This window comes from Gossypium hirsutum, chromosome A02, assembly GCF_007990345.1.
Source record: "Gossypium hirsutum isolate 1008001.06 chromosome A02, Gossypium_hirsutum_v2.1, whole genome shotgun sequence".
In the NCBI taxonomy this organism is placed as follows: Eukaryota; Viridiplantae; Streptophyta; class Magnoliopsida; order Malvales; family Malvaceae; genus Gossypium; species Gossypium hirsutum.
Window position 1 is genome coordinate 85,595,159 of NC_053425.1, and position 16,534 is coordinate 85,611,692.

The 16,534-nt window shown below is 41.7% G+C and overlaps 1 protein-coding gene across 1 annotated transcript; it reads left to right on the forward strand.

Annotated features, from left to right (window-relative positions):
• The first annotated feature begins 8,968 nt into the window (after positions 1-8,968).
• On the forward strand, positions 8,969-13,691 carry LOC107952429 (uncharacterized). Its single transcript, XM_016887682.1, has 5 exons — positions 8,969-8,974; positions 11,853-11,975; positions 12,059-12,258; positions 12,761-13,175; positions 13,452-13,691. The coding sequence occupies exons 1-5, from the start codon at positions 8,969-8,971 to the stop codon at positions 13,689-13,691; spliced, it is 984 nt and encodes a 327-aa protein (XP_016743171.1).
• The last annotated feature ends 2,843 nt before the right edge of the window (positions 13,692-16,534 follow it).

The window sequence follows — 16,534 nt, forward strand, 5'->3', positions numbered from 1 at the left end:
GAAGGCGAGTAGCTTTTAGGATGGGTGCAAAAAGTTTCCTAATTTAACTTTGAGATAGTTTTAGAGACTTGCTTACCCAAGTCTTGTTGTGGAGAAAGGGAAATGCCCTGTTCAGGATGAAAGTTTGACTTCAATATGTTGTCGCGAAATTGTTCCTTTGCCGCTTTATTCAAAAAAGTTACTAGCTCTTTTGTTTGCACTAGCCAAGAGGATTCTAATTCGCAGAGGACGTATGTTCTCTAGCAGATTTGGTGGCTTTCTTGACCAAGCCTCTTGTTTTCTCCATTTTTTGTTAAGGAAAAATGGTTTAAAGTTTAAAATATATGATCATGAGAGGAGAAAAGAAATAAAAATGATTGCTTGAATGTGCTGTAGTCGGTACAGTGGGGGAGAATTTATAGTGAGTGAAAGAGGAAGATGGAAAGGCGTGTTGTTTTATGGAGAGATATAAGGCTGGCGGGAAGAGTTGTCTTGTGTCCGCTCAAAAGGATCCAATGGTTGAGTGATTTTGGTTCCAGCGCAGCAAAGCTGCTAATAGCGGTTAACATGGCGTAGCCACTAATATCAGAATACGTGGCAAAGCCACCAGAATAGTACTTCCTCCAAATTAGAATCCCAACCCCAATGCAGTATGTCATGTCATAATATTTCGTGTATGCAAGGTTTGATACTCAGATACGGTCATGCATATCAATTAACCTACCTCTAAGGTATAACAGTCATTTCCACCCATTAGGGGTAAAATAGTAATTTTTACTCCTTAGGGGTATTTTGGTGATTTTACCCTCTGGGGTTTTGGTACAGATAATTGACCTCTTGGAAGGTCCACAATCACCTCGAGCGACTTAAGTAACCTAAATGGACCTAACAGTGTAAATGGGCCTAAGACCCATTATTCGGCCCACGTGAGCCCACACGCTAGTATGGCCCATTAAGCCCAAATTTAGCTACGACTGTGTGACCGACATAGCCCAGTCCAAAATTTATCACTTACCGTGGATTTAATCTATTTGGGTCCACGAGCCCGTTGGGCCCTCCCGGCCCATTTTGGCCCAACGAAGCCCTTAACGACCTATGCCATGCACATGACATGACAAGCCCAACTACTTCCCACCTATTAGTTAGATTTACACAAGTGAGCCCACAGGGCCCATCGAGGCCTAGAATAGCCCTAGTACACGAGAACGCTCGTGGCGGCCTTTACAGTTTATCGCCCATGGTTTGTGGGCTCGGTTTACCCACAAGCAGTCGCACGCTCATGAGGCCTCAAATGCCGAAGTTTCAACTATTTGACTTTTACAGATTTCTAACAAAAAAGGGCGTGAATATACACCTGTTTATGAGAACGCGCCGAAGTCCACGGCCACCAACTTTGGCACATCCTACATTGAGTCTTAATCACTTCCCCCTTCACCAAATCATCTGGTTCGCTCTATTTAAAGCCAGCTTCTCACCAATGCTCATGTTAGCTTCCCGATGTGGGATTACTTTCAACCATTAGGAAAATTCCTTATTTTTCTTTATGACCACTTCAACCACAGAGTTCCAGTCCAACTCCACCTCCTACACAGCTCAAATAGCAAAATAAATACTCTATTGCGCATTGATCGCAGTGATTCGTAACAAGTAATAAATATTTATAATGAAGATCAAACCTAGACTAACTATTATCACGACGAAAAGGAAAGCGCACCTATCGAACAATCGTATAGTAATGGCAAGACCAGGATATCGTACCCAAGGGAACCAAAAGTATTAGTAATAACTATCTTTTTATTATCTAACCTAGAAATAAAAAGGGTTTGTTTATTAAACTAATTATTTAAACTAATTAACTAATTTAATTAAAGAAAAGAGAGAATTTGGAAAAAGACTTGAAGAGAAGCAATTAATAAAGACGACACCAAGGAGGAATCCACCTAGATTTCACTTGTTATTTGACTCTAAACCGGATGATTTATTCACTTGACTTGATCCGTGAGACTCCCTAACCTATGTTATTATCCCTATTCAAGACTAATAACATCTAACCCCTAGATTGAATAACCGAGACTTTTCTCTAATTAACACTCTAGGGTTGCATTAACTCGATCTATGGACTCCCATATTAGGTTTCACCCTAATCTGGCAAAATCTCGTAACCCTATTTCTAGGCGCCCGATCAACTCCGCTTAATTATCATACAGTTCAGATAATAATAACATGATCTATCATAGGTTTTATCCCCCTTAGGTATCTAAGGGGTTTAGTTCATAATAAAATAAGAGTACATCTCAAAAGTATGAAAATAACAAAACATAAAGAAAACTCTAAAACCCCTAAAGGAATTCTGAGAGAGATCTTCAGTCTTAGAGTAGCTCCGGCTTTTGAGATGGATTGTCTTGCTTCCTTCAAGTAATTCCTAGCGTGTGGTTCTGTATTCTAGATAAGTTCTAGAAAGAGCGGCCTTTTAGGTCATACTTACGGTGTTTATATAGGCTTTGGGTTGGCTTTCTTCCTCCCTAAGTATCCTTTTTCGTGTAAATACAGCTCTTTGAAAAAGGGACATGCCCGTGTGCCAGGGCCGTGTGACGTGATTACCAGGTCGTGTTCGATCTGTTGAATTGCACACGGCCGTTTGGGCTCAATGGCTAGGCCGTGTGAATCATGAAAACCTTGGTTGACACCCCCGAAGGCCACGGGCGTGTGAGATGCCCGTGTGGCAAGGCTTAGGCTGTGTGGTCTTCTCGATTTGGTCTGTTTTATCCCTTTTTAGCTCGTTTTTGGCTCCTTTTGACTCTTGGTGCTCTCCTGAGTACAAAACGTGAAATAACCGGATTAAGAGCACTAAAATCCACAAATCTAGTAATAAACATTGATAAATATGCTAAGTATTTGGGGTATAGATATGTATAATTTGGCGTTTATCACACATCCCAGGACTAGAACATCAGACCTCACAGTTACACAACATGCCACAATGCCACTCCACCACAAGCTCTTTCTGTGTCACAAAATATCCTCAATTAATTATAAGATCTATAGGCCAAAGTCCAGGTTCCTTTAAAAGAAAAACCAAAATAAATTGTAAGAGCCAAGACTTGAACCCAGGCTCCCTTGCAACCTTAAGGATGCCACAACAACTAGACCACATGCTTCCTTGTGTCATTTACTTAACATAATAATTTAAAAGGACATCATCCAAGCATTCAGGGTTTTATTCACTTAAAACCAAATTTTTTGCTATAGCCCAGGTTTGAACCCAAGATTTCTCAGACACTTCATAGAGCACTTAACCACTGAAGCAGATACACAGTTGTGTCATTTCCTTGCATAATTAACTACTTATATACAACCTCCCTACGGACCCATACTCAAGGCCCAAGACTTATAAGCCCAAATTCGGGGCGTTACAACTCTACCCCCTTTAAGAAATTTCGGCCTCGATATTTACCTGTTCAGAATAAGTGAGGGTATTACTGGCGCATCGCCTCCTTAGGCTCCCACGTGGCTTCTTTTAAACCGTGATTATGCCAAAGAACTTTGACCAGTGGAGTAGATTTCTTTCTTAATACCTTAACATCACGATCCAATATCTACACCAGTTTCTCCTTGATAGTCAAATCAGGTCCAACCTCGATTTCCTCAACTGATATAATGTGCGAGGGATCAGAACGATACCTTCTCAGCATTAAAACATGAAACACGTCATCAATCCTATCCAACTTCGGAGGCAACTCAAGTTCATACACGACTGGTCCCACCCACTTAAGTATTTGGTAAGGTCCAATAAACCTAGGGCTAAGCTTGCCTTTCTGCCCAAACCTCAAAATTTTCTTTCATGGTGAGACCTTGAGAAATACATAATCCCCCACAGCGTACTCGATCTCTTTACGCTTCAAGTGTTTATAAGACTTCTTCCTATTAGATGCTTCCTTTAACCGGTCTCGAATCAATTTCACCTTATCTTCTGTATCAGAAATTAATTCTGGCCCCAGAACTCGCCGCTCACCCAGCTCAGTCCAACAGGTAGGAGTGCGACACCTACGACCATACAACGCCTCGAACGGTGCCATTCAAATACTGGACTGGTAGCTGTTGTTATAAGAAAACTCTGCCAATGGAAAATAATCCTCCCAGCTGCCTCTAAAATCAATTACACAACCTCTTAACATGTCTTCCAATATCTGAATCACCCTCTCTAAATGCCCATTCGTCTGAGGGTCGAACGTAGTACTGAAATCCAGCCTTGTACCCAAAGCCTCGTGTAATTTTTTCCAGAACCGAGATGTGAATCTAGGATCTCTGTCAGATATGATAGAAACTGGTACATCATGAAGTCTCACAATTTAAGCCACATACAACTTGGCCAATTTCTGTAACGAATAATCCGTGCGGACCGGTATAAAATGGGCAGATTTAGTCAATCGGTCCACAATCACCCATATCGAATCCTTCTTAGTCGGTGTCAAGGGTAACCCACTCACAAAATCCATGGTTACCCTATTCCACTTCCACAGTGGAATTTTAACTGTTTGTAGTAATCCAGAAGGTAATTGATGCTCAGCCTTAACTTGCTGGCATGTCAGACACTTACTCACATACTTAGTAACTTCGCGTTTCAACCCTAGCCACCAGTACAGCTCACGAAGATCTCGATATAACTTGTTTCTTCTAGGATGCATAGTATATGGACTACTGTACGCCTCTTGCAGTATAGGCTGCCTGAGATCAGAATCCCTCGGTATACATACTTTTCCACGGAAGCATAATACTCCTTTATCATTTAGCCCAAAATTCGTGGACTCACCATTCTCAACTTGTCAAAAATGAGAAGCTAGCGACTCATCTAGCAACTGTTTCTCCTTAATTTGTCAATTCAAGTCGGTCTCACTTACATTTCAGCTAAAAAGCTACCATATCGAACAAGCTGAGATGAGCAAACATTGCTCTCAAATCAAATACAACCCTACGACTCAGTGCGTCAGCTACCACATTAGCTTTACCAGGGTGATACTCAATTGAACAATCGTAGTACTTAAGCAACTCTATCCAACTTCGTTGCCTAAGATTCAACTCTTTTTGAGTAAGAAGATATTTGAGGCTTTTATGATCTGTGTAAATAATCGTCTTTTCACCGTATAAGTAATGTCTCCAAATCTTCAGTGCAAACACCATCGCAGTTAATTCCAAGTCATGAGTCGCGTAATTTGTCTCGTGAGGCTTGAGCTGACGAGATGCATAAGCAACCACCTTACCCTCTTGCATCAACACACAACCCAAGCCAATTTATGACGCATCACTATAAACAGTAAATTTCTTCCCAGACTCTGGCTGTATCAAAATAGAGGCCTTAGTCAAAACATCTTTCAGTTTCTCAAAACTCTCTTATTGCTTATCAGTCCAATTAAACGGTACCCCTCTACGCAGTAACTTAGTAGAGGTGCAGCAATCAATGAAAATCCTTCAACAAAACGTCTGTAATACCTAGCCAGACCCAGAAAGCTTCTAATTTCAGATACCGTTTTTGGTGGTTTCCAATCCACTACAGCTTCAATTTTCCAAAGATCCACCCTAATTCCCTCTGCCGACACTATATGTCCCAGAAATGTCACTTCCTGTAGCCAGAATTCACACTTGTTGAACTTTACATAAAGCTGCTTTTCCTTCAAAACTTGCAAAACAATACGAAGATGTGCATCATGATCCTCCTCAGTTCTCGAATACACCAAGATGTCTTCTACAAACACAACTACGAATCGATCCAAATAAGATTGGAATACTAGGTTCATTAGATCCATGAAAGCAGCTGGTGTATTCGTCAACCCAAACGGCATCACTAGGAACTCGTAATGACCATAACGAGTTCTAAACGTAGTCTTATACATGTCACCTCCTTAGCCTTTAGCTAATGATACCCAGACCGAAGATCTATCTTAAAGAAAACCGTAGCTCCTCGTAGTTGGTCAAACAAATCATCAATCCTCGGTAAAGGGTACTTATTCTTGATAGTCAGCTTGTTCAATTGATGATAGTCAATGCACATGTGCATGGATCCATCCTTCTTCTTCACAAACAACACCGGTGCTCCCCACGGAGACACACTCGGTCAAATGAATCCTCGATCCAACACTTCTTATATTTGAGACTTTAGCTCCACCAGCTCTTTCGGTGCTATTCTATAAGGGACAATGGACACCGGAGCTGATCCAAGTAGAAGTTCAATACCGAATTCAACCTCATGATCTGGAGGCAATCCCAGAAGCTCTTCAAGAAATACATCTAAAAACTCTTTGACAGTTCTGACATCTCCCACAGAAGGACCTTTAGAATCAGAAATACTAATATATGCTAGGAACGCCTCGCAACCTTTGCGAACCAGCTTCTCAGCCCTTAACACAGAAATCACATCAGACAAATAATCTCTTCGCTCCTCTATCACTGTTACCTCCTCATCCTCTATAGTCTTCAATATCATATGCTTAGTAGCACAATGCAATTTTGCACAGTGTTTCACTAGCCAATCCATGCCTAATATAATTCAAATTTCCCAAACGGAAATTTTATCAAATTTGCTGGAAATACCACCCCTTGGACTTCTAAGGGCACATCTCTGAACAACTTACTCATCCCAACCGATTGTCCCAGTGGACTCTACACAGTCATTTCACTAACTGTATTTTCAGATTGAATACCCAACGTCTCAGGCACAATGCACGTAACATACGAGTGTGTAGACCCAATATTAATTAAAGCAGTGTATGGTAAATTATAAATTAAGAATGTACCAGTTATGACGTTAGGGGCATCCGCATCCTCTCGGGGACGAGCAACATAGACAAAGGCTGGTTGTCTCACCTCAGCCTAGTGCTTTACGACCTTAACCAAACCCGTTTCCACCTCTGGCCTGACCTCGGCCTCTTGCTAGCTGCTGACCACCTCTCACAGGCTGAACACGGCCAGTCCTGCAACTTGCATCTGAGTAAACCCCTGAGTACAGTTCTTAACCTGATGATCCATAGACCCACATCTAAAGCATGCCCCAGTTCGTTTCCAATACTCACCCTGGTGAGCTCTCCCACAATCGGTGCAAGGCTGCGATCTTGCAACAATTCCAGGAACTGCTCAGGTTGGCCCATCAAACCTGGTCCTCTTTACAGGCCTTCCAGAAGAACCCGAGGGTCGAAAATCACTTTTATTTCTGCCCCTATCTTTCTCACAGTTCTGGCACTCAGAGCGCTTCACTTCCTCAGCAATTTTTTCTTTTTCCACAAGGGCAGCAAAGTTTCGCTCCCTCTACGGGGCTATCAGCACATGTAACTCGTCTCGGAGGCAATCCTCAAACCGCACACAACGTTCATATTTAGTTACGACTATCCCGCGTGCATACCAACTCAATCGCAAAAACTCTGCATCGTACTCTGCCACGATTTTATTCCCTTGAGTTAAATTCAAAAATTTTTTCCTTCGGGTGTTTACATAACTTGTGCCCACATACTTCCCTGAAAAGGTTACTTTGAAAAAATCCCATGTCAAATGGTCAGCTTGCGTACCTTTTCTCACAGTGAGCCACCACTGGTAGGCCTCATCACGCAGTAAAGACACTGCCCCTTTTAATTGTTGCTCTAAAGTACAGTCAAGGTCATCCATTACTCGCTCGGTAGCCTCTAACCAATATTCTGCCACATTCAGGGCTACACCCAAAATAGCCCTGAAGATTTCCGCTCCATTAGATCAAAGTCGCTTCGAAATTGACCCCTCAGCCTATAGATCTAGTGCTTGCTCCAGTAACCCTTGCAATAACTCTTAGCATTGCTTGAGATAAAACATCATCCCTAGCTATTCGGTCATGAGACCCTGGCTCAGTTATTGGCGAGGCTAGTGCCTCATTAGCCGGCATGTGGCCCAATGCTGAAGACCCAACTCTAGCACTTTCTAGGTCTATACCGTGGCCTCGTGTACCCCTTCTATGAGTACCTCTTGTGCTCATATTGATAGTGAATTATTTGTTTTAAAGTCATATGAATTAGTTTATAATTTCAATAATTATTAACAATGTGTTATAAACATTAGCAATTAGAGTTTGTTTTCGTAGAACAGAAATTTCTACAGTTGTCAGTCTTCTATAATCTCAGTCTACTCTAACTACAGAGTTTCAGTGTAATTCTACTACCTATGGTAGTCTTCAGTAATAAATTTCAGTTCATAACAATAGTCAGTGTAAAAAAAAACTTACGGATTTGGTGACGGAGACTCAGTGTGCCACATTACCAACCACAACATTTAACATTCAAATCCACAAAAACCATTCCACTGCTGGGTTTTGTAACGTGGCTCTGATACCACTAAATGAACACCCTAAACCCAGCCTAGACACTACGGCCGAATCTGGTGTGTTGTATCAAAGCATCATTCAAAAATTGAGTTTTCAGTAAAAGTTTATTTCTAAAAAGTAAAACCTTTTGTACGGGGTTAGCAAATCATCTCGTCACATACGTTTGCTCAAAATATTTGCCTTTGGGATATTAATTCAACTTAAATCGCGAAAGCTCTTTTGAAAACTTTGTTGTTTAAAGCTCGTGTTCTTTAAAAAATTGTAATTAGTTTGAAAACTCGAGTTTTCCTAGACTAGCAGTTTAATATTAGAAATAAAAAGCCCATTAAAAGTTAAAAACCCCCAAATGACCTTATTACATAACTAAAACCCAATTATGAAAGCTTAAATAAATTGAGTTAGTAACAATCAATCCGCGGACGTGTAGTTACCACTGAGTCCCTCGCGGCTCCAAATTGTCTAAGGCTGGGGATTACCTACACAGTTAAAAGAAGGGTGAGATTACGAAAACTCAGTGTGGAATACCCTATTGGTCAACAGTAACAGTGTATACAGTAACGGTCTGGGCCTGAGCCCTATTCATTAACAGTACAGTCTGGGCTTAAGCCCTATGCAGTAACAGTATGGGCCTATGCCCAAAATAGTATAATCACAATGCAGGTATGCAACCTAACCCAATCTACCCTGCTCACCACCCGTACCAACCAACTCACCATGTGGGGATTAAATCGACCCACCTAACCAACTCACCAATATCGCAGCGTAGCTGCTAATAATAACGCAGCAAAGCTACTAATAGTAACACAGCAAAGCTGCTAATAGCGGTAAACATGGCGTAGCTGCTAATATCAGAATATGTGGCAAAGCCACCAGAACATTATTTCCTCCAAATTAGAATCCCAACCCCAATGCAGTATGTCATGTCATAATATTTCATGTATGCAAGGTTTGATACTTAGATACGGTCATGCATATATTGTACACTCATCAATTAACCTACCTCTAAGGTATAACAGTCATTTCCACCCATTAGAGGTAGAATAGTAATTTTTACCCCTTAGGGGAATTTTGGTCATTTTACCCTCTAGGGTCTCGGTATAGATAATTGACCTCTTGGAAGGTCTACAGTCGCCTTGAGTGACTTAAGTAACCTAAACAGACCTAACGGTGTAAATGGTCCTAAGACCCATTATTTGGCCCAAGTGGGTCTACACGCTCGTGTGGCCCACTTAGCCCAAATTTAGCTGTGACTATGTAACCTATATAGCCCAGTCCAAAATTTATCACTTACCGTGGATTTAATCTGTGTGGGGCTGACGAGCCCGTTGGGCCCAACGAAGCCCTTAACGGCCTATGCCATGCACATGACACGACAAGCCCAACTACTTCCCACCTATCAGTTAGATTTACACAAGTGGGCTCACGGGGCTCATCGGGCCCATTCGGCCTGTCAAGGCCAAGAGCAGCCCCAGTACATGAGAATGCTCGTGGCGGCTTTTACAGTCTATCGCCCATGGTTTGTGGGTTCGATTTACCCCACGAGCGGTCGCACTCTCGTGAGGCATCAAATGTCGAAGTTTTAACTTTTTAGCTTTTGTTGATTTCTAACAAAGAAGGGCGTGAATACACACCTATTTATCAAAACGCGCCGAAATCCACGATCACCAACTTTGGCACATCCTGCATTGATTCTTAATCACTTCCCCTCTCACTAACTCATCTAGTTCGCTCTATTTAAAGCTAGCTTCTCACCAATGCTCATATTAGCTTCCCGATGTGGGATTACTTTCAACCATTAGGAAAATACCTTATTTTTCTTTATGAAAACTTCAACCACAGAGTTCCAGTCCAACTCCACCTCCTACACAGATCAAACAGCAAAATAAATACTCCATTGTGCATCCTAGGACTTGAACCTCAGACCTCATAGTTACACAACACGCCACATTGCCACTAAACCACAGGCATTTCTGTGTCACAAAATATCCTGAATTAATTATAAGGTCTATAGACCAAAGTCCAGGTTCCTTTAAAAGAAAAACCAAAATAAATTACAAGAGCCAAGACTTGAACCCAGGCTCCCTTGCAATCTTAATGACGCCACAACCACTAGACCACATGCTTCCTTGTGTCATTTACTTAACACAATAATTTAAAAGGCCACTATACAAGAATCCAGGGTTTTATTCACTTAAAACCAAAATTTTTGCTAAAGCCCAGGTTTGAACCCAAGATTTCTTAGACACTTCGCAGAGCACTTAACCATTGAAGCAGATACACAGTTGTGTCATTTCCTTGTACGATTAACTACTTATATACAACCTCCCTACGGACCCATACTCAAGGCCCAATACTTCTAGGCCCAAATTTAGGGCGTTACAGGGGCTTTTGTTTTCTTTACTTTATGGATTTTAAACTGCTAGTTTTAAGAATCCTTGGTTTTAAAAGAAACAAATGTTTTATTAAGAAATAGACGATTACTTAAACTGTTTTAAAAGCTTCCACAACGGATAATGTTTTGAAATCACTAACCAAATGAGTAACACGTTGTTAGCTTACGAAAAGTATTTAAACGGATAATAGTTTTATCGAGATGGCATGATTTTCAAGCACCCTATCATGTGACATCGCTAGATTCGACCATAACATGTAGGCCGAGTTTGGGGTGTTACATTTAGTGGTATCAGATTCAGGTTGCAAAACTCGGCTTTAGATTATGGGTTATCAAAATTTAGTATTTGAAGGATTGATTTTCAAAATGATTTAAAATGTTTCTACTGAGTACGTGGTACATTGAGTCTCCGGCGCCTATCCTGTAAGTATTTGAAACTAATTTGAGCTTAAATTGAAAATGCTATGATATTCTGAAACTACTGCAGGTAATAAACTATGAAAATACTCTAGTTTGTTTATACTGAAAACTGTAGTTAAACTGAAACTATAGTAAACTGCTAGAGACTACGCCATACGAAAACAAACTCTGAACTACTGAAACTGTTTCCATAAAACATCTGCTAATAACTATTGAACTATAACTGATTCGTAAAGCTTTTAATACAGATAAACGTGACTAGACAATAAGCGTACGAGGTACTCGCGGACAGGGTACTAGAGGCCGACGTAGAGGCCATAGAGGGGCTCGAGCTGAGTCTTCTTCACTGGGTAGTATGCCAAATCTGGACACTAACGAGACACCGATGTCACCTGTCACTGAGACTGGGTCACAGACCATGTGGCTAGGGACGACGCATTGTCCCAAACCATGTTAAGAATTTTGGAGAGGGTTGTTGGGCCTAATACTGGATCTGGGGGCCGAGGGTCGGTTATGGAATAAATCCGATCCAATGGAGCTGAGCTCTTCATGAGTGTTACTGGAGTTTCCCCTAATATAGTCGAGTACTAGATTGAGGCCCCCGAGCAGAAATTAATGGGTGTCATCTCACTGCTGTGAGATAAGGCTTACCAGTGGTGGCTGGCTATTAAAGAGGGCACTCAGCCTGAACTTCTGACCTGGGAGTTCTTTAAGACGACCTTCTAGGGGAAATATGTGAGAGTCAGTTATGTGGACGCTCGTAGGAGGGAGCTTCTGAATCTTACTCAGGAGGATCAATCAGTGGCCGAGTATGAGGCTGAGTTCTTGAGATTGAGCCTTATGCGCATGGTATGGTGGCATCAGAGTATGAGCAATGTGTTTACTTTGAGGATGGTCTCAGAGATAACTTGAAGGTTCTAATAGCTCCGTAGAAGGAGCGAGATTTTTTTTCCCTGGTCAAGAAGGCGAAGATCACTGAGGAAGTTAAGCGTGTTGAGCACCAAAATCGAGATAGAGAAAGAGGTAAGAACAAGAGGGATTTAGAGCCCTCGAGTTCTGTACAGAGGCCTGAGAAAAAGGCCAGAGCTGATGGGCCAATTATAGCTGGGCCTCCTGTTACTGCTACTGGACTGTGACCATGTGTTAATTGTGGTAGTCGCCATCAGGGCGAGTGTTGAAAGAGGGTTGGGGTGTGCCTAAGATGTGGATTATTGGATCACCTTATTAGGAAGTGTCTGTTGAGGGCCAATTAGATGCAAGCTCTGGGTACTGGTACTGCACAGCCATAGAGGGTAGTCTAGCAGCCACCGATAGGCCATGGTCATGCTAGGGGGTAAGGGCATGGGCTGTGGATAGAGAGCACCGGGCAGAGGTGCTAGGCAGACTAAGACGAGGCAGCCTGCTCTTGTATACGTTGTATGTCACTGAGAGGACAGAGATGCTCTGGACATCATCATGGATACGTTTTTTATTTATGATATGCTTTACACTGCATTGATAAATATAGGATCTACACATTCCTATGTATCCAACATTGTGTCTGAAACCTTGGGGATTCCAGTTGAGAGTACCTCAAGTGAGGTGGTCGTATTGAGCCTACTGGGGTAATTGGTTAGAGTTAGCAAATTGTATAGGGATGTTCCTTTAGAGGTTCAAGGGACGGTATTTCTGGCTGACTTGATAGAGCTTCTATTTGGGGAGTTCGATATGATCTTGGGGATGGACTGGTTGGTCAAGCATCATGTCAGCTTGGACTGTGCGACTAAGAGGGTCGTATTGAGAACTAAGGAGGGTAATGAGGTAGTCGTGATTGAGGAGTATCGAAACTACTTGGCTTACATGATCTCTACACTAGTAGTTGAGAAATTAGTTCGCAAGGGATGTGAGACGTACTTGGCCTACGTAAATGTTTCTGCTTCTAGGGACTCTACTGTAAAGGATACCCGTACTATAAGGGATTTTTCAGATGTTTTTCCTGAGGAGCTACTGGGTTTACTTCTGAATCGTGAAGTGGAGTTTGGGATAGAGCTCCATCCTGGTACAGCTCCTGTGTCCATCGCTCCCTAACAAATGGCACCGAAGGAGCTTATGGAGCTTAAAGCTCAGATTTAGGAGTTATTGGATTGTGGGTTCATCCGCCCTAGTGTATCTCTACGGGGAGCACCAGTACTGTTTGTAAAGAAGAAGGATGGATCCATGCGGATGTGTATCGACTACCGTCAGCTGAACAAGCTGACCATTAAGAACAAGTATCCACTTCTAAGGATTGATAATCTGTTCGACTAGTTCTTCTCCAAGATTGATTTGCGATCTGGGTATCATCAGTTGAGGGTTAAGGAAGCTGAAGCATATAAGACGGCATTTAGGACTCGTTATGGCCACTACGAGTTCCTGGTGATGCCTCTTGGACTGACTAATATACCGGCAGCTTTCATGGACCTGATGAACCAAGTATTCCAGCCTTATTTGAATCGGTTTGTGGTGGTGTTGATTGATTACATACTGGTTTACTCAAGGACTGAGGATGAGCATGACGAGCACCTTAGGTTGTTCTTTAGACCTTAAAGGGGAAGCAACTCTATGCTATATTTAGCAAGTGTGAGTTATGGTTATGTACGGTAACATTTTTAGGTCATATGGTGTCTGCTGAGGGGATTCATGTTGACCCTCAAAAGATTGAGGCTGTGTTGGAGTAGAAACAACCTAGGAATGTATCAGAGATCTGCAGTTTTCTAGGGCTGGCGGGTTATTATCGGCAATTTGTGGAAGGTTTCTCATTGATGGCAGCACCCTTAACTAAGCTGCTACGTAAGGGTGTACTGTTTGATTGGACTGATGTGCAGCAAGAGAGCTTTGAGATACTCAAGACTGTATTAACTGAGGCCCTTGTTTTGTTAAGCCAGAACCTAGAAAGGAGTTCACGGTTTATAGTGATGCGTCACATGTCAATTTGGGATATGTGTTAATGTAGGATGGTAAGGTGGTAGCATATGCGTCTTGTCAGCTTAAGAAACATGAGATAATTATCCGACGCATGACTTGGAATTGGCCACCGTGGTATTTGCACTAAAAATTTAGAGGCATTATATGTACGGTGAGAAGTGTATCATCTACACTGATCAAAAAAGCCTCAAGTACCTCATTACTCAAAAGGAGTTAAATCTTAGGCAGCGTAGATGGATTGAGCTACTTAAGGACTACAAGTGCACAATTGAGTACCATACTGGTATGACTGATTTGAGGGTGATGTTTGCTTGCCTAAGCTTATTTGATGATGGTAGCTTATTAGCCAAGCTTCAGGTTAAGCCAACCTGGATTGAACATATTAAGGGTAAGTAGTTGGAGGACGAGTCTTTAGGTTTTCGATTTTGATAGATTAAGTGTGGTAGTACTATAGAGTTTGGATTGAATAGTGATGGGGTACTCTATTTCTGTGGGAGAATCTGTGTTCCGAATAATACTGATCTGAGATAGTCTATATTGAGGGAGGAGCATAGTAGCCCTTATGCTATGCATCCTGGCAGAAATAAGATGTATTGAGACCTCCGTGAGTTATATTGGTGGCTAGGGTTGAAACGTGAGGTTACTGATTTTGTAGTGAGATGTTTGACATGCCAGCAGGTTAAGGCTGAGCATTAGTTGCCTTCAGGTTTGCTGCAGCCGATTAAGATTCTGTTATGGTAATGAGAACAAGTAACGATGGATTTTTTTAGTGGGTTGCCTTTAACACCCACTAAGAAGGATTCGGTGTGGGTCATCATGGATCTATTGACCAGTTCAGTGTACTTCGTATTGGTTAGGACAGATTATTCTCTGCAGAAGCTTGTGAAGCTTTATATTTCTGAGATACTGAGACTACATGGGGTACCGATTTCGATTATCTTTAATAGGGATCCTCGTTACACGTCTTGATTTTGGAGAAAGTTGCATGAGGCTTTGGGTTCAAGGTTGGACTTCAGTACTATGTTCCATCCTCAGACTGATGGTTAGTCTGAGAGGGTGATTCAGATACTGGAGGATATGTTGAGGAGCTGTGTTATTGGTTTTTGAGGCAGTTGGGAGGACTATCTGCCACTAGCAGAGTTTGTTTACAATAACAGTTTCCACTCCAGCATTCAGATGGCACCTTACGAGGCTCTGTATAGACATAAGTGTCACACTCCCCTATGTTGGACTGAGTTGGGTGAACGACATGTTCTGGGTTCCGAGTTGGTCTCTAAGACAAAGGATAAAAGTAGATTGATTCAGGATCACTTGAAAGCGGCTTCTGACAGGCAGAAATCTTATTCAGATTTGAAGAGATATGAAATTGAGTATTCTGTAGGGGACTTAATATTTCTCAAGGTCTTGCCATGTAAGAAGGTTCTGAGATTTGGTTGTAAAGGCAAGTTGAGCCCTAGGTTTATTGGGCCTTATCGAATTCTGAAGTGAGTGGGATCAGTCCCTTATTAGTTGGACCTACCTCTAGAGCTAGACTGCATTCATGATGTGTTTCACGTCTCAATGTTGAGGCGCTACCGATCTGATCCTACTTATATTGTCCCTATTAAGGAGATTGAGGTTAGGCCAGACTTGACCTTTGAGGAGGAGCTGATTCAGATTTTAGATCATGATGTTAAGGTTATGAGAAGGAAATCTATTCCACCGGTGAAGGTTCTATGGCGTAATCATAGCACTGAGGAGGCCACGTGGGAGCTTGAGGATGCGATGCATCAGTAGTATCGTTATCTATTCTGATAAGGTAAATTTCGAGGATGAAATTTTCTTTTAGGGGGAAGAGTTGTAACGCCCCAAAATTTAAATTTTTTTTCGAATGTGTGACACAAATGTGTATCTGCTTCAGTGGTTAAGTGTTCTGGGTGTGTGCGGGAGATCCCAAGTTCAAGCCATTACTTGGGAAAATTTTGGCATTTTTATGAATAAAGCCTTATCTTTGGTCAATAGGCTTTTATTTAATTGTTGATAAGCTTATAACAGAATGACCCTGCTGCTTTGGTGGTTAAGTGGAATGTTAATATGCTGAAGGTCTTGTGTTTGAATCCCTGTGTGTGCATTAGCGTATATTTTTACTCTGTGAACTGTAGGAGTTTCGGTTTGGCTGAAATTCTATAGTGGTTGTGAGTAGTGGGGATGTGGGGAGAAAAATAAAGGATTGGGGAGTTATCGAGTTATCCTGTTGTTTTTTGGTACATTTGGCTTTCTTTCCTCATTCTCCTAAGTTTTCTAACGAATTTTTCCCTCTTCCTTCTTAATATCATTTGATCACATATACTTAACATATCACATATGAATATATCATAATAACCTACTTAATCATACCAAAATAAGCCATTACTAGCCATTCCAATGGCTAGGTTACAAAACATCATTTTCATGCCACTAATGGCCAAGTTGTCCTATACATGCCA